At 42.2% G+C, this 25,196-nt stretch overlaps 3 protein-coding genes, 1 long non-coding RNA gene and 1 other non-coding gene across 8 annotated transcripts; 2 read left to right on the top strand and 3 right to left on the bottom strand.

Moving 5' to 3' along the window:
• Positions 1 to 954: 954 nt before the first annotated feature.
• Positions 955 to 13,775, bottom strand: LOC109877527 (cytoplasmic dynein 1 light intermediate chain 1-like). Of its 3 annotated transcripts, XM_031812125.1 has the most exons (14): positions 13,637 to 13,775; positions 13,388 to 13,461; positions 8,465 to 8,581; positions 8,054 to 8,284; positions 7,671 to 7,840; positions 7,325 to 7,418; positions 6,943 to 7,078; positions 6,707 to 6,818; positions 6,173 to 6,232; positions 5,927 to 5,971; positions 5,637 to 5,727; positions 3,705 to 3,812; positions 3,563 to 3,602; positions 955 to 1,862 (listed from the first exon to the last, which is right to left on the bottom strand). In XM_031812125.1, the coding sequence occupies exons 1-14, from the start codon at positions 13,723 to 13,725 to the stop codon at positions 1,844 to 1,846; spliced, it is 1,386 nt and encodes a 461-aa protein (XP_031667985.1). In that variant the 5' UTR covers positions 13,726 to 13,775; the 3' UTR covers positions 955 to 1,843. The 3 variants fall into 3 exon arrangements, with proteins under 3 accessions (XP_031667985.1, XP_031667983.1, XP_031667984.1); XM_031812123.1 differs by lacking the exon at positions 3,563 to 3,602 and having other exon boundaries at positions 13,637 to 13,774; XM_031812124.1 differs by lacking the exons at positions 3,563 to 3,602; positions 13,388 to 13,461; positions 13,637 to 13,775 and adding exons at positions 11,515 to 11,708; positions 11,859 to 11,990 and having other exon boundaries at positions 1,153 to 1,862.
• A 1,275-nt stretch (positions 13,776 to 15,050) lies between these two features.
• LOC109877468 (H-2 class II histocompatibility antigen, E-S beta chain-like) lies at positions 15,051 to 20,045 on the bottom strand. 2 transcript variants are annotated; one of them, XM_020469720.2, is made up of 7 exons: positions 19,927 to 20,045; positions 19,552 to 19,688; positions 16,337 to 16,609; positions 15,929 to 16,210; positions 15,708 to 15,821; positions 15,521 to 15,615; positions 15,051 to 15,418 (listed from the first exon to the last, which is right to left on the bottom strand). In XM_020469720.2, the coding sequence occupies exons 2-6, from the start codon at positions 19,613 to 19,615 to the stop codon at positions 15,560 to 15,562; spliced, it is 789 nt and encodes a 262-aa protein (XP_020325309.2). In that variant the 5' UTR covers positions 19,616 to 19,688; positions 19,927 to 20,045; the 3' UTR covers positions 15,051 to 15,418; positions 15,521 to 15,559. The 2 variants fall into 2 exon arrangements, with proteins under 2 accessions (XP_020325309.2, XP_031667866.1); XM_031812006.1 differs by having other exon boundaries at positions 15,051 to 15,615.
• An 82-nt stretch (positions 20,046 to 20,127) lies between these two features.
• LOC116359279 (H-2 class II histocompatibility antigen, A-Q alpha chain) lies at positions 20,128 to 23,438 on the bottom strand. Its single transcript, XM_031812007.1, has 5 exons — positions 23,329 to 23,438; positions 22,444 to 22,614; positions 21,967 to 22,230; positions 21,556 to 21,837; positions 20,128 to 21,367 (listed from the first exon to the last, which is right to left on the bottom strand). The coding sequence occupies exons 2-5, from the start codon at positions 22,499 to 22,501 to the stop codon at positions 21,243 to 21,245; spliced, it is 729 nt and encodes a 242-aa protein (XP_031667867.1). The 5' UTR covers positions 22,502 to 22,614; positions 23,329 to 23,438; the 3' UTR covers positions 20,128 to 21,242.
• On the top strand, positions 22,772 to 24,591 carry LOC116359280 (uncharacterized). Its single transcript, XR_004206648.1, has 2 exons — positions 22,772 to 23,260; positions 23,347 to 24,591. It is a non-coding gene; the product is annotated as an uncharacterized LOC116359280 (long non-coding RNA).
• Positions 24,592 to 25,063: 472 nt separating this feature from the next.
• trnat-ugu (transfer RNA threonine (anticodon UGU)) lies at positions 25,064 to 25,136 on the top strand. The gene has a single exon. It is a non-coding gene; the product is annotated as a tRNA-Thr (tRNA).
• Positions 25,137 to 25,196: the final 60 nt, after the last annotated feature.

The following is a 25,196-nucleotide window of genomic DNA, read 5'->3' as shown; positions in this document are numbered from 1 at the left end:
CATCATTAAAACTCACAAGGCCTTTCTCATCCAGTAGTTCCTCCAACACTTGTCTGTCTCTTATCAGTCTGTAACCCTCCCCAGAGCGTACTATGAGCATTAAAATCCCCCCATCACATTACCTGTCTCCTATCTTTACCTTCTACATTTCCAAGGGCCAGCAACTCTTACACGTCAACTTTTACAAGCCTATTACCATATTCCCCCCTCCCTCCCAACCACAACATACTCCTGTCCCACACACCTATATGGGATCCCCTGCATTATAAAAGGTATCACCCCCCCCCCTCCCCCACACACATAGTAACTCATACCCAATCCTAACTGTTCCTGGCAATACCAATAGTAGCACCGACAAGCTATCCACCTTGCTCCCATCTCATGTCATCTGGAGGTGCTTTGCCTCAATAAGAGAGCCGACCTTCAAGTGGTCCTTTATTTCTGGCATGTTAACACTTTCTGGTACTCCTGTAATGTAATAACTCCTGTAATAACTCTCCACCCACTGCCATCCAGTTTGATCCAGCAGGCTACTATCAACCACACTTTACATACCTGCTTGAGTTTGAGCACATTCTCATACTGTTTAACATTGAAACACACCAAACTTCCATCACAAAGAACTTTAGCAGACACAACCTCTCCTACTTCCTCACTCAATCCTAACCGCCCGACCTTCCTATCCATCTCTGCTCCAATCACAGCCCAGTGTTGCTCAACCACCTCCACTGGATTTCTCCCCTTTTCGTCAAGATCTTCTCCCTATTTGAAACTGAACGACGATGATTTTCTTAAGCACCCCGTTCCATGACCTCGTCTCCTTTTCGTATTTCAGACTTCCCGGCCAGTACCAGGATACAACTCAATAATAGTGGTGTAAGTTACACAATACCATTGGCTATTGCACCATGCAAGAGGTACCGTAGACCTAAAGAAACATGACGGAGACAAAAGCAGAGTCCTGATTAGTAATACAGCTTTATTGAATAATGGCAGATTTAACAGTTGAATAGTTCATGAGAACTTGACTACTTTAAGATTGTGATAGATGATTCCCCTATGCCAATAAAACACTCCAGAGGTCTGCCTATTCCCTAATCCAAACCAAGCAAATGAACACACAAGTAAAAAAATAATAATAAATAATTTCCCTGGTTTTAGAGCATCATCCTTGACTCTGGATTCTTGAGTTCTAACAGAACCCTTGATTATGACCATTATAAGCACTAGAACACCAACTATTTCCATCATTCTGCCTGATTGTACAGCAGTCTTCATCCATCAGCGTTCCAGTGCATTATGACGTCACATAACAATGGAACTGGTGTCTACCAAAGACCCATCTCCACAAATGGCAAACATCAATCTCCTCCACTTTGAAAACATCCTCGCAGACAGCCACAGTGCTCAGAGTGATATCAAGGATGTGCACTTGTCACAGTGGCTTCAAGACCACCTGCAAGATATCCAGTTCCTCTCATTTTAATGTTGCTGTCAAATAAAGCAACAACGAGTCAGACGTACTCCATTTCCCTCCAATATCCTGTGAGCTTATCTTCTATATAATACATTGATGGTTTTCAGTAAGTCCATGTTGTTTTGCTTTGGTGGTGGTTCAACGGATTGGCATGCAAGGCTCAGTCTCACGGCAACCGCTCCAAGACCGCTCTGTTCTGTTTCCAGTCCAGCTTCTGATCCATCTGACAGTCGAGGGTCTAAAGAGCGAGAGGACCCAGCGAGTGTGTGTGGGTGTGTGGTGGTGGGGAGGGTTAGGGGGGTTCAGGAATCCTCCATGTCGGCTGGGGGTGAGGATGAGGTCGGGGAGGACGCCTCTGGCTCACCGTCAAGTCCCACCTTTGATGCTGGAAGAGTTTGCAAAATAGGTGTAGGTGTTAAAAATACACTTTCACCCAATTACTAGTATCGGGACAAAGATCAGTCTGCAGTTGTACTCTCTGTGGCAGCATTTGAAAATGACAAATAAAACACACATTTGAAACAAACTGATACATTAAATTCTGAAAACAAAGAAATTAGTTGTAACCAACTACTAAGGCCGTGAAGACCCAGAGACATACAAAGACCCAGAGACATACAAAGACCCAGAGACATACAAAGACCCAGAGACATACAAAGACCCAGAGACATACAAAGACCCAGAGACATACAAAGACCCAGAGACATACAAAGACCCAGAGACATACAAAAGACCCAGAGACATACAAAAGACCCAGATACAGGTCTACAACCAGTAGATATGGAGGATATGGAGGACATGTGCTCTGTGCTGTCTGTTAGTGGCAGACCTGCCTGACGTCTGGGGAGCCGATGGAGCACCCAGCCACTCATTTGGGCCAGGCAGGCTCTGTGTGCGCAGACATTCAAATAAGGCAACACAAGGGCAGGGAAACAGGTCGTTCGGTCTAATTGACCAAGTACAACATAAAATAAGGGTTTGTTCAATGGTAATATGGCAACAGAGTGAGCACGCTCCGTGAATATGAACACATGCAGGAGAGTTACATGATACACCGACCTTAGCAGGGCCAGCATCCACTAACACACACACACGGGGCTCTAAAATACAATCCGTATTGACAACTCCGTTATGATCAATTGATCTACCCTCCACATCATTAGACAAGTATAGATTACGTCATGATTATTAAAAGAAGGCTGAAAACCAGCAAAAACAAAAAAAGGTTCATTTAGGACAGAAGTATTAACTACTGTGACCAACAGATGTATATCTGTATCCCAGTTATGTGAAATCCATAGATTAGGGCATAATGCATTTATTTCAATTGACTGATTTCCTTTTGTGAACTGTAACTTTGTAAAACTTTTAAATTGTTGCGTGTTGTATTTATACATTTCTGTTCTGTGTAAGATTGGTACATCCATCCATCTCTGAACCTGTGTTGATATGTAGCCATTTGTAATGGGAATATTTCAGATGAATAAACTTCATATTACCACAATACTTATTTATAAGTTCTCCCTTTATGTAAAACACATGATTTAGAGTGTTTTATTTAGGACACTCATTGTTTATGGGTTGCTGGTCACTAGACTTGATACTGAATGTTATGGATGTGCTCATATCTGTTGATAGTGATTGATGCCAGACTGGAGGTACGAGGACACTGATTGTTATTGTATTCTGTAGCACTAGCAGATGATGCGGTGACTTCCTACAAGCCTCTCGGCAGCAGGTGTTCACAGAACACTGGTGTTGTGAGATTAGAACATAGGGCCTGCTTAGAGAAGGCCAGTTGGAAATGTTCCATTCTGAAGATTGTCTCCCTGTTGCAACTTGTATTAAACAGGATTGATTTGATCAATGACTGCTCACCTTCTGGTTCTCATGGAAATTCTCTATTACACCAACAACTCTTAAAGAATATAACTTGTAAATGCCTTATGAGCTTAGTTACTGAGGTTTAGAACCGCTGGTAAAGACAATGGAAGGAGTGCGAGTCAGTCTAATAAAGGAGAGATCAGGGGGACAGAACACACACGTACACAGTGCACCTAAACAACCACACAGTGACAGACTTACAGTGAGATGACAGAATGGATGTTTTCTATTTCAAGTCTTTCTGTGGAAGTTTGGGGAAGAATACCTGTCACTGTGCTCCCTAGAACTTTACTAGAAGGTGTATGACAAAAGAGTTACACATCTTCCATGTGTGGAGCAGTACCTGACTTCCGGACTGTTCTGGGCGTGTTGGCCCCGCCCCCTTCCCCGGTCTTCTTGCTCAACAGACTGTTGAAGAAGTTAGCCAGCACGCCCTCGCTGGTCTGCCCGCCTAATGGCACAGCGAAAACAAAGAGACAAAACATCAGTTACTCAGCGAACTTGCACACACAAGGTTGGCAGGTATTGTTTAGAAAAAAGAACAGTTAGGCTAGCGGTATTATTCCCTACGTACAAAATATACAGTGCATTCAGATTTCCACGTTTTGTTATGTTACAGCCTTATTCTGAATAGACTTGAATAAAAGAAATCCTCAATCTACACACAACACCCTATAATAAAAAGTGAAAACTGGTTTAACATTTTTAGAAAATGCAATCAACATTAAAGAAACAGACATGCCTTATTTCCATAGGTATTCAGACCCTTTGCTATGAGACTCCAAATTGAGCTCAGGTGCATATTGTTTTCATTGATCATCCTTGAGATGTTTCTACAACTTGATTGGAGTCCACCTGTGGTAAATTTAATTGATGATTGGACATGATTTGGAAAGGCAGACACCCGTCTATATAAAGGTCCCACAGTTGATAATGCACGTCAGAGAAAAAAAACAAGCCATGAGGTCAAAGGAATTGTCCGTAGAGCTCCGAGACAGGATTGTGTCGAGGCACAGATCTGGGGAAGGGTACCAAAACATTTCTGCAGCATTGAAGGTCTCCAGGAACACAGTGGCCTCCTCCATTCTTAAATGGAAGAAGTTTGGAACCACCAAGACTTCCTAGAGCTGGTCGCCAGGCCAAACTGAGCATTCGCGGGAGAAGGGCCTTGTTCAGGGAGGTGACCAAGAACCTGATGGTGACTGACAGAGCTCCAGAGTTCCTCTGTGGAGATAGGAGAACCTTCCAGAAGAACAACCATCTCTGCAGCACTCCACCAAGCAGGCCTTTATGGTCAAGTGGCCAGACAGAAGCCACTCCTCAGTAAAAGGCACATGACGGCCCGCTTGGAGTTTGGCCAAAGGCACCTAAAGGACTCTCAGACTGTGAGGAACAAGATTCTCTGGCCCGATTAAACTAAGATTGAATTCTTTGGCCTGAATACCAAGCATCACATCTGGAGGAATCCTGGTACCATAAAAACAGTGAAGCATGGAGGTGGCAGTATCATGCTGTGGGGTTATTTTTCAGCAGCAGGGACGGAGAGACTAGTCAGGATCGAGGGAAAGATGAACAGAGCAAAGTACAGAGAAATCATTGATGAAAACCTGCTCCAGAGTGCTCAGAACCTCAGACTGGGGCAAAGGTTCACCTTCCAACAGGACAACAACCCTAAGCACACAGCCAAGACAAATGCAGGAGTGGCTTTGGGACAAGTCTCTGGTTCCACTCAAGGACACTCTATATGTCCTTGCGTGCCCCAGCCAGAGCCCGGACATGAACCCTATCGAACATCTCTGAAGATACCTAAAAATAGCTGTGCAGCAACACTCCCCATCCAACCTGACAGAACTTGAGAGGATCTGCAGAGAAGAATGGGAGAAACTCCCCAAATACAGGTGTGCCAAGCTTGTAGTGTCATACCCAAGAAGACTCGAGGCTGTAATCGCTGCCAAATGTACTTCAACAAAGTACTGAGTAAAGGGTCTGAATACTTATGCAAATGTCATCGTTCCATTTTATTTATATACATGGGCAAAAACTTCTACAAACATCTTTTTGTTTGTCATTATGGGGTATTGTGTGTAGATGAATTAGGATTTACATTTTTTTTTAAATCCATTTTAGAATTAGGCTGCAATGTAACAAAATGTGTAAAAAGTCAAGGGTCTGAATACTTTCCAAATGCACAGTAGGTGCAAACTTAATACTGGTGCCAAAGTTAATCTTTGTCATTTTAGTAGAATGAGTTATCGGGGATGTATGGTCTCAGTACCTGGTTGCATGGGCATCACATTGGCCACGTTTGCTGTTGCTGAGCGATTTGACACCCGTGGAGAGCCAGTGGGTGCTCTGTTTGTGGTGTCCTGAGATGAAAAGGAGGAGGAATGAAGGAGGGATGATACAGGAACAGTAGAGAGGAGAAGAAGAGGATGAGAAGGAAGGGGAGAGAAAGAGAAGAGACAGGAAAGGAAGAAGGAGTAGAGGATCATTAATTGCATATATCAGAAGATTTACATGAACTCTTTAGGTCCTTTACAGTAGCATGTTTTCCCAGACACTTACCACTGGTCTACCTGCTGCCGCTGGGGGCTGCTTAGACAACAGGGTCTGTTAATAGACAACACAGAGCATGTAGTGTGAGAGTCCAGATAGTCGTATTAAGGGCTTCAGACTCTAACCTAATTCATATGGCAACTGGCAGAATTAAACTTATCACAGCTGATGTCAGATTAGCATTATGCAATATTACCAAAGTAATGTTTTGGGTCATATCAGCTGTACATATATACACTGTACATTCTCCCTTACCTGAAGCTTGAGGAGAAACACTTGGTCATCCTCCGCACCTAGTTCCTTTTCATGTACAAACTGCACAAAAAACAAACATCATAAACAAATACATACCTATATACCTTTTCTCCACAAAATGACATGCAAGTCATCCTAATGTGTTAGTTTAGTGTACATCCGATTAAGTACATATTTGCCTGGCCTTGGCACTGTAATCTGAGTACAGGCAGGCTCATCCTGGTAATCTGATGTTATTTGAGATTAATGGGCCCCTCACCCCAGGGCCCATTAAAGTCCAGAGGAGAGGACTGAAGAGAGCAAACACCCAGAATCCCCCAGTCCACCCAGGCACAGCACCAACCCTGCATGCCGGTAGTAATCTCTGACCCTGATCAGGGCTAAGGATTTTGGATTCAGGTCACAATTTTAATCAACACCAAGATACTACCCCTAGAGTGTAGGTCAGTTAAAAGGTCTGTTAAATTACACTTGTTTCTAATACTTCATGTCTGTGCCAAAAATAAGAAGGAGAAGATCTGGGAGTGACATTACCTTTCTAACAGGAGGCTGGATGATAACCTCCTCAAACTTGTCTTCCCTTTTCAACGACTGAAAGTTTTCATATAAAATGGCAACCTTTTTTTCATTATCCCATCCTGATGGGCTGGAAGACAATGAACCACAAAAGCATCAAAAATATATATTAAAAAAACAACTAATGTCATTGTTAACAGCACATGAGAAAAAGGCTAAATGTTTCATTAGTGAGAACACTGAGTCACACTTACATGAATACTGAGTCTTTGTCCACCACCTGGGCCAGCATGTCAAAGGGAAACCCGTATAATCTATGGACCAGGTATTTATACAAAAGGTCTAGGTTTTTGTTTTCCTTCATTGACGTGTATAGCAGCGCTGCGCCATCTGAGAGACCACTACTTGTCAAGGATAGTATTATTGCTAGAATGGCCAACAATATCTTAAAGACCCCTCTTCTACCTAGCTCAGAAAAAACATGCTCACTTCACACAAGAAAGAACAACCTGAAACTGGTGCCTGCACATGGTTGGTACATCTAAGAAAATATGAACATCCATTAGTTTGAAAGAATAACGCCAGAGGAATGCCAACTCTTAGGGCAGAAAAGCAGTCGGTGAGGCAGAAGGATACACTGCAAGCAGAAGTGTCGGATGTGAGACTGGAGGAAGTCAAAGTGTTCTTCCCGGTAGTCATGCTCCTTCTCTAGACTGAGAAACGTGTCACACTGCAAAGGAGGGAAGTGAAGAGAGGGAGAGAGAATACTGAGAGAGAGAGAGGGTAAGCCACACAAGACAAGAATGAAAAAGACATTTAAAGTGAAGATGAGAAATAGTGTAAAACAAAATGACAGATTTTCCGTCCTTTATACACATGAATAAAGAAACCATACCACTGCCACGGAAAGTATCCTTTGATAAGTGGAGTTAACAAGGCAAGTTAATTTCTTTCCCGAATGCCAGAGCTTTGCCCACCTTACCTTTGTACACACCACCATAACAGGCACACCCAGGTTGTGTGTGAGTGTGTTCTCTCCCAAGGGGAGCACCACACACTCCTCCTCAGCCTCCCCAGCCACGGGGTTCCTCCTCTTGGGAGAGGCGCTGTGGTCGCCCCCTGGCTCTGTGTACTCCTGGAACTGTCGGACCACTATCGGTAGGGGAGAGGGTGGAAGAGATTCCGTTTTACAGCTATTGCTATTTTACCCTTTTTAATTCAAACTCCGAACAATTCATCTCAATTAACTTAATAGTTTACATCTCACGGCTACTTAAAGTTTTAAAGAAATACTGTTGAAGTAGCTATTTCAAGTCTTTAATGTTATAAAGTAAGAACGTCTCTCTCTCCGATTCATAGACGTACATCTCTGTTCCATGTCCCTCAGTGTCTCTGGGTTGACTCGGAGCTTGTCGATGTGTTCTCGTAGCACACTGGCCCACTTCTGCAGAGAGTCCAGCACCGTCCACGGCCTGGACATGTCCACTACCAGCAGGGCCATAGTGTCGGCCATGTTCTCCCCACACACAGCAAACTTCTGGAGGCCTTTGTGGTACAGGTCACCATCCAGAATCCATGCGTTACACATAGCATGATCTGCATAGACACACACACAGTTTGGGGTCAAATCACACCGAAAGGAGAAATTGTACAAGGCTATCCTATTGATCGCTACTGACCCATCATACACTGACGCCCAAGCTATATTATGAACTAAAACAAATCATCAAACTTGATCACCTTTGTTTTCTCCTTATGTCCAAAAGACACACTTACCATCGATGTCATCGTCGTGAACGTTAAAGTACAGGTACTCCAGTCCTCTGCCTTTCATGTATTCTTCAACTCCCTGCAGTTTGGCTATGAGAGTGGTCTTCCCTGCCCCCGTCTCACCTGTAGCATGCATGAAACACATACGTGCAGGTAAACTGCATGCTAAGCAAAATCATTCAACTCCGTTATAGCCTACTTTAAGCTACATTAGGCCTTTAGGTCAGCTGCCTGCTGTGGCCAGTGCTCTAGGCCTATAAAAGTATATCATTTTGCATCAATGCAGCTATAGCTCACAAAATCAGTTAGGCCTATATGCAGGGCCGATACAATACCTTCAGAAAATACTCACACCCCTTCACCTTTTTCAAAATGTTGTTGTGTTACAAAGTGGGATTCAAATTGATGTAATTGACCTTTTTTGTAAACGATCTGCACAAAATATTCTGTAATGTCAAAGTGGAAGAAAAATTAACATTTGTTAAATAAAATATATATAAATAAATGAAACTGTTGATTAGATGTATTGACTCAGGGGGTTGAAAACATGTTAGAATCACCTTTGGCAGCGATTACAGCAGTGAGCGATTTCAGTTTAAGAATTATTCCCACCTGGATTGCACAACATTTGCACATAACTATATTTTAAGTTCTTCAAGTTCTGTCAAGTTGATTGTTGATCATTGGTAGACAGCCATTTTCAAGTCTCGCTATAGATTTTTTTAAGTCAAAACTTTAACTAGGCCACTCAGGAACATTCAATGTCATCTTGGTAAGCAACTCCAGTGTATATTTGGCCTTGTGTATATTTGGCCTTGTGTTTTAGGTTATTGTCCTGCTGAAAGGTGACCATCTCTCAGTGTCTACTGGAAAGCAGACTGAACCAGGTTTTCCTCCAGGATTTTGCCACTGCTTAGCTCTATTACATTTATCTTTACCATAAAGAAAACTCCCTAGTCCTTGCCAATGACAAGCATACTCATAACATGATGCAGCCACCCCTATGCTTGAAAATTTTAAGAGCGGTACTCAGTGTTGTGTTGGATTTGCCCCAAACAGTGCATTATTGCAAACAGAATGCATGTTTTGGAATATTGTTATTCTGTACAGGCTCCCTTTTTTCACTCTGTCAATTAGGTTAGAATTATGGAGTAACTTCAATGTTGTTGATTGTGGATGCCATTAAACTCAAACTGTTTTAAAGTCAACATTGGCCTCATGGTGAAATCTCTTACCGGTTTCCTTCTAATGATGTGCAGTTTTCAAAAATAACTAATTGTTTGCACAACTCTTTTTACTGACTCGAGAATCATGATTTGTTTTCTGAGTGACTCGTTCATTTAAAAAGGCATAAATTGGCTCCTAGTTGTTCGTTTGACCTTCTGGTGCTGGCCGCAATTATTCAGTCCTACAGCAGGATTAAGAGCCAATTCATGCTTGATCCAAAATGTGGTTGGAGGTGCCCGTATGGAATGGTTTGACGCAATTGCGGACCTTCTGACGGCACGTACCGCATCGCTGTGCGCCTCCCAAATTTTTCCAACAATTGTTTACAGACAGATTATTTCACTGTATCACAATTCCAGTGGGTAAGAAGTTTACATACACTAAGTTGACTGTGCCTTTAAACAGCTTGGAAAATTCCCAAAAATTATGTCATGGCTTTAGAAGCTTCTCATAGGCTAATTGACATTATATGAGTCAATTGGAGGTGTACCTGTGGATGTGTTTTAAGGCCTACCTTCAAAATCTGTGCCTCTTTGCTTGACATCATGGGAAAATCTAAAGAAATCAGCCAAGACCTCAGGAAAAGAATTGTAGACCTCCACAAGTCTGGTTCATCCTTGGGAGCAATTTCCAAATGCCTGAAGGTACCACGTTCATCTGTACAAACAATAGTACTCAAGTATAAACACCATGGGACCACGCAGCCATCATACGTTCTCCTAGAGTTGAGCGTACTTTGGTGCGAAAAGTGCAAATCAATCCCAGAACAACAGCAAAGGACCTTGTGAAGATGGAGAAAACAGGTACAAAAGTATCTATATCCACAGTAAAACGACTCCTATATTGACATAACCTGAAAGGCCGCTCAGCAAGGAAGAAGCCACTGCTCCAAAACCGCCATAAAAAAAAGCCAGACTACGGTTTGCAACTGCACATGGGGACAAAGATTTGACTTTTTGGAGAAATGTCCTCTGGTCTGATGAAACAAAAATAGAACTGTTTGGCCATAATGACCATAGTTATGTTTGGAGGAAAAAGGGGGAGGCTTGCAAGCCAAAGAACACCATCCCAACCGTGAAGCACGAGGGTGGCAGCATCAGGTTGTGGGGGTGCTTTGCTGCAGGAGGGACAGGTGCACTTCACCAAATAGATGACTTCATGAGGAAGGAAAATGATGTTGCTTCAATATATCCACATCTCAAGACATCAGAAGTTAAAGTTGGTCGCAATGGGTCTTCCAAATGGACAATGACCCCAAGCATACTTCCAAAGTTGTGGCAAATTGGCTTAAGGACAACAAAGTCAAAGTATTGGAGTGGCCATCACAAAGCCCTGACCTCAATCCCATAAAAAATATGTGGGCAGAACTGAAAAAATGTGTGCGAGCAAGGAGGCCTAAAAAACCTGACTTAGTTACACCAGCTCTGTCAGGAGGAATGGGCCAAAATTCACCCAACTTATTGTGGGAAGCTTGTGAAAGGCTACCCAAAATGTTTGACCCAAGTTAAACAATTTAATAGGAAATGCTACCAAATACTAAATGAGTATGTAAACTTCTGACCCACTGGGAATGTGATAAAAGCTGAAATAAATAAATCATTCTCTCTACTATTATTCTGACATTTCACATTCTTAAAATAAAGTGGTAATCCTAACTGACCTAAAACAGGGAATTTTTACTTGGATTAAAATGTCAGGAATTGTGAAAAACTGAGTTTAAATGTCTTTGACTAAGGTGTATGTAAACTTCCGACTTCAACTGTAGCTCCGCATTGACATGATTGTTTGACAATAGGCGAGGGTGGGCGGTCCTGTAAACACAAACTCACTTCCTTGACAACTTCCTTCACAACAGGTCTGTGCTGCTCGGCGAAGCTCAAGAAGTATGAATGCCCTGACTTCTGCAGAGGCTGTGTCACCATAAATGCTGCAAGGCCAATGCAGACGTCGGAATGACCAAGCAGCGCCTTTCATACACGCTCCTACGGCTCAGCAGCTCCAGAGACGTGCCTCCAACCCCCAACTGTTTGTCATATTTGCACAGGAAAATAAATCATGAGTATAGAGAAGACAGACATATCTAGAACTGATAATTGGTCGTATGGTGCAAGAATGATTGCATTGAATTGATTTAATGTTAAGATGGACACAGCTTAGTAGAACCAAACCATACACAGCCTCTGCTCAGCAAACTCGAACTTGAGAACGAATCGTTTAGTCGGCTGCAGTTCGTGAACGACTGAACTCTCACGGCAGTCAAGCAATGCATCCCGCCAAGAGTCGTTCACAATCTAGTCCGGTAGCAGCCACAGCTAGATGGACCTTGTTTCAAATGTATCAAGAAATAATGTAATTTGTATGCCTAGCAATTAACAAAATGTACATTGTTTAAAAGCACACATTTACAAGTCTCAGTCACAAATGAAAGCTCCAATAAGCCCCCTACTGTGAATGACAGTCTTCAGTTTGTCGTAGAGCTGTTGTTAAGGATGTGAGTTTGTGTATACACAGGACTTATCGCCCTCACCTACCACCAACCAATCACGTAAATGCAGAGCCATCCACATAATTACAAAATTTGAGCGGAGCACGGCGATGTGGTACAGAGCTCAATTTGGCCTCTGCGTGCCTCCGGAATTTCCATATTTGATTCACACGATCCATTGGGCGCCTCCAACCATATTTGGGATAAAGCATAAATTGGCTCTTACTGACTCAAATGAACAAAAAGATTAATTCTTTTGACTGAACGGGTCAAAGATCTGAGTCAGTGAAAAGAGACGACTTCACCATCACTGAGTTAGGAAGGACGCCTGTATCTTTGTAGTGACTGGGTGTATTGATACATCATCCAGTAATGAATAACTTCACCATGTTTCAATGGGATATTCAATGTCTGCTTTCAGGATTGGAAAACCTTTGTGTTTCTGTATTTGAATCGGTGTTTGAAATTCACTGCTCAACTGAGGGATAATTGTAGGTGTGGGTTACAGAGATTCAAAAATCATGTTAAACACTTTGAGTGACTCCATGCAACTTATTATGTGACTTGTTAAGCAAATTTTTACACCAAAACTTATTGACTCAAGACATTTCAGCTTTCATTTTTGGTACATTTCAAAAAACATACTTCCACTGTTACATTATGGGGTACTGTGTGTAGGCCAGTGACCAACAAATTTAAATTTAATCAATTTTAAATTCAGACTGTAACAACAAAATGTGGAAAAAGTCAAGGGGTGTGAATACTTTCTGAAGGCCTGTTTACCACTAGTCGACCAGATAAGAAATATATGTCATCTCATTTGCTTGTTGAGGGATTTATTTTACAGATAAAACTAGCGGGTGTTGAATATAATCACTCTTTCAATGTGATCGGATCAGATCCGATCTGACCTGCAGAAATTGCCATTTTTAGTCGTCTATGAAACACTGTCCATATTTTGTTGGACAATTATAAGCGGTGCTGTTATAAATGCATTCAACAATAGCCTGCCATAATTCGGTTAATAATCAATTGGTTCTCAAACCTCGCAACAATGGTCCAATACTGTCTGTTATTGACATTGTAATGGAATACAGAACGCGTGGTGAGAGGCACTCCTTGTCTAGCATCCCGCACACTCTGAAGTAGCGGAGGGAGCAGGTGGTCCATCCCGTGCCAATATTACACAACGCAAGCAGAAAATTAAATAGGCTTACCCATAATAAGAACATTTTTCCCAGACGGCAATTTTGACCGTGAACGCGTCGATACCTCACTCAAAATAGAGGACCTGCAAGAGAGACAATGACATCAGACAAATACCAAGCACCCGTATCCCTGCTATTCAGATGCGCTACTCCCTAGAACCAGATTTTTCAAACCCTAAAACCATTCAAAGTGGCTCTGACAGGCGAGCCAGGCCTTTCTTAAGCCATATTATTGTATAGTTCAGGACCAATATTCACCATAAATTCTGGCCATCCTCGTCGCTGGTTTGATTTTCTACAGAATTTAGTGTATTTGCAGTTGACGTAATTCTCACTGTCGAAGCCATCTTCTATCAGCCTTGAATGGATTAAGTGCCCGGATGTTTGAATTGGCATAATAAAGGGCGCGTTCCAGATGCCCTTATTTATAAGTGCTGCGGTCACGGCAAGTTCAAATTTGAAACAAGGAAGCCACGCAGAATCACTGATCTAAAAATAATCAACTTGCAGCAGATCTGTGCAGCACCATGCACAGAGTGAAGGAGACATTTTAAACACGGGTATGTACAAAATGATAAATGATTAAATTATGCAGTTATACAATCTGTGTCTGCTCGGGAATGGAAAAAGTTGAATTGATATATATTTTTGAAATTGATGTTTTACTTTCAAGTTGTCTTCCAACTTGTATGTCATCTTTTTTTGCAGTCATGCTTTGTAGATGAGCGTCACAACGTCTGGGCTGTAGAAAGGCTCAGGAACCACATGAATAAGATACAGCAATCTTATTGAGCAAACTGTGACTGCAAAAAAAGATGACCTGGAACGCAAACCAATCCTCTGGCACGGAGTGTCTGCTGGTGCTATACTTCTGTGTCCTAGCCTCCTTTCCTGTGACCTAGCCTAACCTCTTTTCCTATGTCCTAGCCTAGCCTCCTTTCCTGTGTCTTAGCCTCCTTTCCTTGATTTGCACTGATCTGAAAGCAAAGGATGAGTGAAAACAATATGGAGGATGTTTACTTTCAAATGGCTTTCATTATTTTATTTTATTTTATTAAATTTTTTGCATAAGTGTCCATGAAGGAAGGGAAGGCATGAGAGGAAGTAATTTGACTTATAGCCTTATAGCTTTTCACTAATATAGACATTTATAAACTGGGTAGTTTGGCTTCTGGATGCTGATTGGCTGAAAGATGTGGAATATCAGACGGTATGGTTGCTTTCCACTGCTTAGATGTTGCATGAATCAACCAATGGTTGCATGCCACGTCATCGACTGTCGACTGTGTCCATCGACTTGTCATCGACTGACAGATTGCTATAACATATGTGGTTAGCTGAAAGGTAAAATACCTATCTAGGTGTTGTAAGATCTGGCAGCGTCTAAGCAGTGGGACGTGACCTGAACTATGGGTATGATGCAACATTTCTTGTTTACAGTCATATTTATGTTGGTAACTTGTTTATAATAACAATAAGGCACCTTGGAGGTTTGTAGTATATGGCCAATATGCCACTGCTAAGGGCGGTATCTAGGTACTCAGCGTTGTGTCGTACTAAAGAACAGCCCGTTGGCATGGTATATTGGCCGTATACCACACCTCCTTGGACCTTATTGGTTAAATATAGCCTACCCCTTGCGAATCTATCAACAAATACCCAAACAAATGAAAACTGCAAAATAAAACTATTTTAATTAAAGACAAAGCCAAGTTAACAATAACATCAGTTGCCAATAGAAACAAGAATTAGAATCAAAACCTAAGGATGAACAATTCCATAAACCAATCGTGTTTGTCGCATCTGAAAATTCCTTACAAAATCATATCCTAGATCTTATGTCTCAGACGCACAGGATGTGGACATAGATTTGATCAAGTTGGCCACTCGGTGGTAAACTCTTGATTTGAATGCCGGGATTCTGATCCCCATAGAAGGGCCTTGGGAGTTTCTGGCTGCAACCTCTCCTCTCCTCCAATGCAAAAGGCCTGGGAGACTGAGAAGACAGTGTGCTTGGAATGATTAAGTGGTAGTCTGGGTACCAGTCTTTTTAGCTGACATTCCACTACTTGACCTCCTTGGCATATGTCACGGAAAAGGCAACAAGCTAAAAAGACTGGTACCCAGACTAATTAAGTGGGTTCAGATCACAACCTTCAGAAGGCAGACTGGTGTGAACCACTAGATGGTGCCATAACTTTCTGGCAGCGCCATGGTCGGCACCAACACTCGTCCTTCTGAAAGAGAACAAAAAAGATAAAGTTGCATTTCAAATTTGGACTTGAAATTATTTGGTTGGTTTGACATAGAATAGCCTGTGTCTCCTCACCAGTAGATTTCTTCCTGTAGTAGATCAGTCCAGCTGCTATAAAGACCACCCCCAGCAGCAGCCCACAGGCCCCAATCACCATCTTATTCTTCTCAGGACCAGGCATGGAGGGGTCTGTAATCACACAGACAATTAAGACATACATCTTATAATAAATAGACTGATAAACCCTCCCTCCCAAGCACTCGTATCTCATTCAGACACTCCACACACACACTTACCCCAGTCATACAGTTTGGGCTCAGTGAGGCTGAAGTGCTCCACCATACAGGCAATTCTCTCTCCAGGTGTGGGTGTGTACTCCAGGTGCGAGTGGATCTGGTAGGTCCAATCCCCATTGACCAGCTCCTCTGTGGAAGTCACATTTGAGGTCACTTCCTGTCCGTCCCTCAGCCACGTCACTCTGATGGGTTTGGGGTAGAAGTCGTAGGCGCTGCACACGAGCATGGCCAGGTGTCTGGTACTGAACGGCTCCACTGACCTCAGCCTGATGTAGGGCTCAACTGGAGAGGGAAGAACATACTAGGTTCTTCAGGGCTCGCCTCATGCTCTTTTCATGATGTTCATCTATCTCATCTAGTATGTATTCCTCCTTATCACTACCATTGAGTATGTACTCATTCACTCACCTGCCTTATCTAGTAAGTACCCAAACACCACAGGAACGTTGCTGCTGCAGTATTTCTTCATTTCTTCTCTCCTCGCGGCCAGAAAAGCAGGGCCTTTGCAGGCCGTTTCAGTGAAGTTCTTCATCCATTGTGTGTAGACCGTACATTTCTCTGTTGTGCTGTTGTATTGTCCCAGTAACTTCTTGTTGCCGTAGACCTGCAGCAGAAACTCAATATCACGGGGCTCCTCGGAGCTGAACCGACACCTCATCTCAAAGTGTCCAAAATAGCCATCTGTCAAATAAACAGTCACAAACAAGATGATATCTGGAGGTCTCGTTTCTCTTCTTTCATAATATCATCAGATCAACAAACCAGAGAAAACAAATACATAAAGAGTGAAATCCACAGAATGTATCTTTGTCTATAGAAATATTAGATGGAATAATTCTTTTTCAAAATACAAACATGTTTAGTGCACGATTTCATCCGTGTACGATTACAAGAACGCAGAGGATGACACACTTTGGCCACTATATACTTAAATCAAGGGTGAAATTGTAGTTTGTAATGTTTTTGGACATTTTAAAATGCATTTCCTGCGATTGTACACAGCTTGACATCACTTATTATGCCTCTCTTGAGGGTTATTTTGAGGGGTATTTTGAAAACACAGTATAAGTGGAAAGTTTAAGGCCCCTCCCCCCAAAATAAAAAAATATATATAATTTTTAGGGAAAACAAACTTTGGGGGGGGGGGAACAGCTAAGAGAAAAATTTGCAACTTTATACTGCTATTCTACACATTTTGTCATGAATCAGAGACAATTTTGAAGTTTGTAAGGTGATTTCTTGCAATTCTACACATTTTGGGCAGAGAAAAAAAAATGCTTTTTTATAGCTCATCTCATGCTATTCTTCAGATTTTTCCCCTTCAGTTTTAAAGCAGGTTTCCTGCTACTCTACACATTTTGACATGAGGCTGAGAGAAAATATTGCCATTTTAAAGTAACTGTCCAGTGAAAATCTCCCTTTAAAAGTGAATATTCTGTTAACTCATTCTGTTGTTGGGGTACACCCACACAATTCTGTTGTTGGGGTACACCCACACCATTCTGTTGTTGGGGTACACCCACACCATTCTGTTGTTGGGGTACACCCACACCATTCTGTTGATGGGGTACACCCACACCATTCTGTTGATGGGGTACACCCACACCATTCTGTTGATGGGGTACACCCACACCATTTTGTTGTTGGGGTACACCCACACCATTCTGTTGATGGGGTACACCCACACCATTCTGTTGATGGGGTACACCCACACCATTCTGTTGATGGGGTACACCCACACCATTCTGTTGATGGGGTACACCCACACCATTCTGTTGATGGGGTACACCCACACCATTCTGTTGATGGGGTACACCCACACCATTCTGTTGATGGGGTACACCCACACCATTCTGTTGTTGGGGTACACCCACACCATTATGTTGTTGGGGTACACCCACACCATTCTGTTGTTGGGGTACACCCACACCATTCTGTTGATGGGGTACACCCACACCATTCTGTTGATGGGGTACACCCACACCATTCTGTTGTTGGGGTACACCCACACCATTCTGTTGTTGGGGTACACCCACACCATTCTGTTGATGGGGTACACCCACACCATTCTGTTGATGGGGTACACCCACACCATTCTGTTGATGGGGTACACCCACACCATTCTGTTGATGGGGTACACCCACACCATTCTGTTGATGGGGTACACCCACACCATTCTGTTGATGGGGTACACCCACACCATTCTGTTGATGGGGTACACCCACACCATTATGTTGATGGGGTACACCCACACCATTCTGTTGATGGGGTACACCCACACCATTCTGTTGATGGGGTACACCCACACCATTCTGTTGATGGGGTACACCCACACCATTCTGTTGATGGGGTACACCCACACCATTCTGTTGTTGGGGTACACCCACACCATTCTGTTGTTAGGGTACACCCACACCATTCTGTTGATGGGGTACACCCACACCATTCTGTTGATGGGGTACACCCACACCATTTCAAAACTGTATGGAAAACTATTTCACACTTATTGTAATTAATTATATATCATATTTCATAGAAATCTGGAAACACTGGACAGTTACTTTAAAAGTACAATTTTAAAATACTAAAATGGATGAATAAGATATTTGGCTACATTTGGCCATTTCTTACCAATCTCTACAGCTTCCATCCAAAACCAAATCCTGTGAAATTATATCAATACATACTGGAGTTATTCCTAAAGAAAAGAATGTACTTTTCACTCCGTACATTTTCCCTGACACCCAAAATATTCGTTACATTTTGAATGCTTAGCAGGACAGGAACATGGTCCAATTCACACACTTGTCAAGAGAACACATGGTCATCTACTGCCTCTGATCTGGCAGACTCACCAAACACAAATGCGTCATTTGTAAATGATGTCTAAGTGTTGGAGTGCGCCCCTGGATATCTGTCAATTTTAAAAACAAGAAAATGGTGCCGTCTGCTTTGCATAATATAAGGAATTTGAAATTGATATTGATATTGATATTGATATTTAAGCATATTTTAGAAATTATATTTACTTTGATACTTAAGTATATTTAGAACCAAATACTTTTAGACGTTTACTGAAGTAGTATTTTACTAGGTGACTTCCACTTTTACTTGAGTAACTTTCTATTAAAAAGGTATCTATATTTTTACTCATGTATCACAAGTGGGTGATTATTCCACCACTAGACTTCAATCCCTTCAGTCTCTCTGTACAGAGACCACAAACAACAGCATTAATGTTGACTATCTCACCACTAGACTTCAATCCCTTCAGTCTCTCTGTACAGAGACCACAAACAACAGCATTAATGTTGACTATCTCACCACTAGACTTCAATCCCTTCAGTCTCTCTGTACAGAGACCACAAACAACAGCATTAATGTTGACTATCTCACCACTAGACTTCAATCCCTTCAGTCTCTCTGTACAACGACCACAAACAACAGCATTAATGTTGACTATCTCACCACTACAAGTGTCTATAATGGCAGTCATTTTACAAAGCTCAAGACGATAACTAAGACTTTGGACTGACTTTGTGTATCTTGATCAATTCAAAGTCATTCTGTGGTTCCTGTCAAACCTGATCACATCTATAGGACAGGAGCAGAATTTTACTCACCTACTCCAGACAGAGAGGAGACGAGAAGCAATAGGTGGATGGACGAGAGATTCAGCACAGACATGTTTACTTCTCAGAACGAGAACAGAGTTAGATTCGTCCTTCTGTGTCTCTATGTGGTTAATGTTGGCCTGTGTCTATAACGGAATGGAACAGAATTAGGAATCAGATTGGATGGACCAATGTCAGTCCAGTAGTGAAACAGCTCTAAAGTCTTTCAGGAAGTCATTTGTTATAATATTGCTATGCTCTCTCTCTCACTAAGCATATCACAAAGCACTGCAATTCATGACTGATGTGTAATTACATTACCAGCTAAAATATTGCAATCAGATTACAAATTATTTTGAAAAACTAGATTACTTCTCAAATTACTTTTAAATTCAGAATCGATGTCTGTGAAAAAATACATTGACACTTTGTTTTCTCAATTTCATTCAATTCAGCTTTGAAAAATTGTGCAAGTTGAAGTTTGTCCGTCTGAGCGAGTCTGACCACAAGTCAGAGACCACTATGACACAGCAAATGTGTTGGATGGATCCTTTGTCTTTTTCTAACGCCTCTTTATTAAAGGGAAAGTAATGCAAAAGTAACTGAACGTAATCTGTTAGTTTGGGTAATTCAAAAGTTACGCTACGGATTACAATGACACTTAACTAGTAATGGATTACATTTAGAAAGTAACCTACCCGACCCTGTTTATGATTATTGATTTGACACCAGACAAAGTCCCATACGAATTATTGCATACAATAAAACTCTTATTCCTGTCACTGTGTGTAAATATTAACCAACCTACTACTTTACAGTCTTGTTTGAGTTTCTATGGTATTGGTCCCACAATAGCTCAGACATGCTCTCCCATTCTCACACAGTTTCAGTACATTGTATAAAAATTCATGCTTCCTCCTGTTTACCACACAACTGATAGTTAGTAGTAAATGGTGAAATGACATTAAAGTTTGTGATCATGTAAGTATTGATGACGGAGGGGGGAATTACCCATTTGCAGTGTACAATGTAAAAGACGGGAACAATTAATGAATGTGATCCATTCATGTGTCTATTATTGTTAAACGTCTCAGGATGGGTGCATATTTATGATACCTTTGATTGTTTTCCCAAAAAATATTTAAGATTTTATTGACAGACAAAAAATTAAACCGTTACAGAGTAGTTAATAATATTATTTGCACTGGCGCACCACACACTCCCTGCACCCCCCTCTCTCCAAAAGAAAAGGTGGGTACACCCTGGAGGTCAGCCCCCCCCCCCCCCCCCAGATAACATATGAACATGTCATAAGCCATGGCAAAAATGTTTAAAATGACAGGAAATTAGCTGCTAAACTTCAACCTTTTCTCTCAGCCTCAGAGCAAAATGTATAGAATAGCAGGAAATGTGCTTAGAAAATGCACATTTCTCTCTGTCCCATGGCAATATGTGTAGAATTGCAGGAAATTAGCTTTAAAACAGCAACATTCTCTCTCAGCCTCATGGCAAATTAGCATGAGATTAGTTATAAAACTGCCTATTTTTCTTTGCCCAGTGGCAAAATGTGTAAAATTGTACGACGTTAGCGGTTTCCCCCCTCAACAAAAAATATGAAACTGCGGTACGCCACTAATTCTGTCACATTGTTTACCTACAACTGCAAAAGAGGATTTTTTAGATTTCATATATGTCACAATTCAGTTAAACTGTTGTCCTTTGACGTACAGGAATGTTCCGGTAGCCACTCCCAACAGTCCCAGAGTCAGGCCCACTCCACAGAATACAGCAGGACCAGCACTGGACCCACTCACCTCATGTATCTCTGGGGGACAAGAGGAGAGCAGTGCCATCAAAACATTGAAGAAATACATATTTCAATTATTATATATTACAGTGGCAATAGTTTATGAGGAAACATTAGCCTGAGTTTCAGATTTTCTTATATCTGATAGGCTTCCAAAGACTCAAGATAATTTAATAAATACCCTATTTAGAGAAACAGTTTCTCACCCCAGAACCTGGTTTTGGGGTCCTCCAAGGCTGTGTGCTCTACAGTGCAGGCATAGACATCCCCCTCCTGTGGAGTGAAACTCAGGCTGGAAAACTGGTGGAACGTTCCATCTTTATTAGGATAGTACCGACTGAGAGACGCTCCCTCAGTCACCTCTAGGCCATTCTTGGTCCAGTTGACTTTGACAGGCGGGGGGTAGAAATGATTGGCAAAGCAGATAAGGGTGTTCTCCAACCCCAGCACCTCCTCAGCCCTGGGGTAGATGGTGCTCTCAGGGGCATCTGGGGGGGGGGGGGGGGGGGGGGGGGAAATACAACCACTAGCTTTAAAATCAATCTCTCACTGTAATACAGAAATGTCACTTTTCATCTTCGGTTTAATTATTGTCATAAAGTTGATTTGCTCTTTACCTTTTACCTCAGGTGGAAACTTTTCTTCTAATATCCAAAGAGCCAAGGCATCCTGACACAATCGTCTGCCTTTAACGGCATTCTTGTAGAAGTTATGAACAGTGGAGCTTGGGAATGGCCCCAGGAACTCAGGCAATGTCCAAACTTCCTGTCCACTCTGGAAGTCAGCATATACCACTTCCTCCCCATCCACCTGAAGCTCTGCCTCCGCCTCCACCTTTGTCTTCTCAAGACAGCCCTGCACATAGACGGTCTCATGAGGAACTGGAAACCCAAACAGATAACATACAAGTTCAGTTGAGTGATAAATACACCAAATCATTAACATCAGCTTCAATCTTTACAAAGTGATTGAACCAAATACTGGTTCAAAGTCTATTTTAAACCGTTATCACTCTTCATATACCCAGTACCTTGAATAAATTAATATAATCCTGGCCCTAATTCAATTGGCATTCAAATCAATAGAATACTTACTTTCTGCCGAAGTGCAGACGACCGCAGTAAGAACGACAATAGCCACAGAGAGGTTCATCTCTCAGTTCGTGAGCGTGTGGGAGAACTCTGCCGAGAACAAGGCACTGACAACTCCAGTGCTGGTCCTTCCTCTCGTTTACAGATACTACTGCTGAACATGCATTACCTAGACTAGAACCAATCAGAACATTTATTTCACTCTCACTCTGTATCCAGGAGGAAACAGTTTACAGACCAGATGCCTCATTTATAAAAATGGGCGGGGGATTCACGTCAAAAGGTGGCGTACGGACAAAACACAGAAAGTGCTTACATACAAACATATTCTGATTTTTAACAGTGCGTATGCACGTCCCACGCCGGTTTTCCGTTAGAAATCACAATCAACTCGAAATTTGGCGCAAGTGAGTGAGCGTCTTGTCCCACCCTTTTAACGGCCATAGTTGCCTATAAATAGTCAGTGAAACGCCACTAATTGATATTCCTCCATAATGACTGCATGACTACAAATCCCGACAGAAAGGCAATAAAAAGAAACATTTCACCCAGTGTGAAATGGACGTTCTTGTAGGGGAGGATGAAGAAAGAAAATATATGCTTTGGTGGACATAGTGGGGCTTTACATGTGGCGGACGCTGTGAATGCTGCTGGCTCAGAAATGAAAAGGTGGTCCGACAAAAGGTGCATCGCCTTAGTGTTCTGCCCCCGCGGAGAAAAGGACACCGGAGCTCAACCCCCTTGCCGGTAATATAGGGGAATCCCTCCTGAGTAGTGACGAAGGGGGACATGGACATGCAAGACGCACCGGATGATCCAGGTACGTAAATGGTATTCACACGTTTGAAAAGAATAAAGCAGATGCATTCAAGTTGTTTAAACATTTACACATTCTATTGTTTTTAGTCTGCGTGTTCCAGCGGGTTCGGTGGCGCTGCGGAGCGGGAACTGAGTTCCAGTGGGGTCGGTGGCGGAGCAGGAGCTGAATGCCCCCAGCCCCGGCGTCTCCACTGCACCTCCAGCGGCCGTGTCCTCACAGATGCAGTCCTGTAAACGCAAAGAGACACCATCAACGCTATTAACGAGGTTGCCAAGGAGTTTAAGTGCAGCCACGGCTTTGTTTCTGCTGGTGCTTCTCTGTAAAGATGGGCCCACTACAACACAGATCCAAGAGAACCAGCTCATAAGCCACTCCTTATCATTGGCCAGTAGATCTTGCTGGTCTCTGATAAGTCGCTCTCGCCAAGTCTTCCAACAGTGCCACCGCAGCCATTGTGCGTCATTACGCATTGTAATTGCATGCGTTTTAATACCCATCCATTTGATTGTCAAAGCTACCCAATTGCGTAACACCTTCAGGTGTGGTAATTACCCTGATTGTAACTGACAGTTCTGCGCAACGAACATGTGATAACAATATGAAACTGTGCACTCGTATCTGCCCGACTGAGGCATCGTAAACAGCTTCAGTTTAAACAGAATTTGGACTGTTCACATTAGTATTTATGAGAATACATTTCATAACATGCATATATTGTTTAATAATTACAGATCCGATTAAACTGGACAACATGAGGGGTTCTTTGCAAAAACATATCTCCGTTTGTATTTATCCTAAATTGTGTCTTTCATGTGTGTGAACTCCGGGTAACTCATACCATGAGGTAATATTTCGATTTTATTTCACACATTGGTATTAATTTCAAAGCGTTTCTTGAGTTTCCATCCTTCTGCCATCGGAGTCGTAGTTTCTCATTCCTCGAGTTCGTGTGTGTGTACATGTGGGTCAAAGTGTCCATGGAGGACCGCACATTCTCCCGTCAAGTTTTTTTTATTTTATTTTTTTATAAATTAAAGTGACGAACTATATTTAAGCAATAAGGCACAAAGGGGTGTAGCATATGGCCAATATACCACGGCAAGAGCTGTTCTTATGCGCAGAGATATTGGCCATATCACAACCACCAAGGTGACTTATTGCTATTATAAACTGGTTACCAACATAACTTGAGCAGTAAAAATACATGTTATCATACCAGTGGTATATAGTCTGATATACCACGGCTGTCAGCCAATCAGCATTCAGGACTTGAACCAGTTTATAATCTTGTTTTAAACACTTTATACCACCAGGAGGCACTGTCACATCACCTACTGTATTTCTCTATTTTAGAAGGCAGGATAAATCCAGTCTTCTATTAGCTTTTTGATAAACCCTTTGAAATCTTGTTTGTTTTTCCTGGCCCAGTCAAGAATTTCATAATCAAAGCTGTCTGAATGGTCAAACACAGTTCACGGTTCAAACTAGACTGAACGATAACAAAGACACAAGCAGAGATCCAGCATAATCTTGTGTCTCTCTGGGTAGCTCGGTGTAATCTTTCTGCCCAACTGTCATTGATAAGCCTAAACCTTGTCTTGGGTTTTAGTATATCTCAATGTGGTACTCACTTGATATAATTTACAATGGCGGTTCGGAAGGCTTTGTGGGATCATACCGGCAGCTATTGTTACTTGTATTTATATAAGGAGTCTGACATATTACTGAGGTGTGGCATCTGCATTGTAGCCAGTAGGGGTGTGGTAATTAAATAGCATATTCTCTGCATTGCTATACAAGTAAGGCTCCATAGCTCAGTGGTTAGAGCACTGGTCTTGTAAACCAGGGGTCGCGAGTTCAATTCTCGCTGGGGCCTGACATATTTTGGCCCAGCTGATTTGTGACCCTGAGACAGGTAGCACCTGTTGTCACACAG

Source organism: Oncorhynchus kisutch, unplaced genomic scaffold, assembly GCF_002021735.2.
Source record: "Oncorhynchus kisutch isolate 150728-3 unplaced genomic scaffold, Okis_V2 Okis02a-Okis13b_hom, whole genome shotgun sequence".
NCBI classification, from domain to species: Eukaryota; Metazoa; Chordata; class Actinopteri; order Salmoniformes; family Salmonidae; genus Oncorhynchus; species Oncorhynchus kisutch.
The sequence above is the reverse complement of the archived record's forward strand: the minus strand, read 5'-3'. Positions and strand labels throughout refer to the sequence as shown.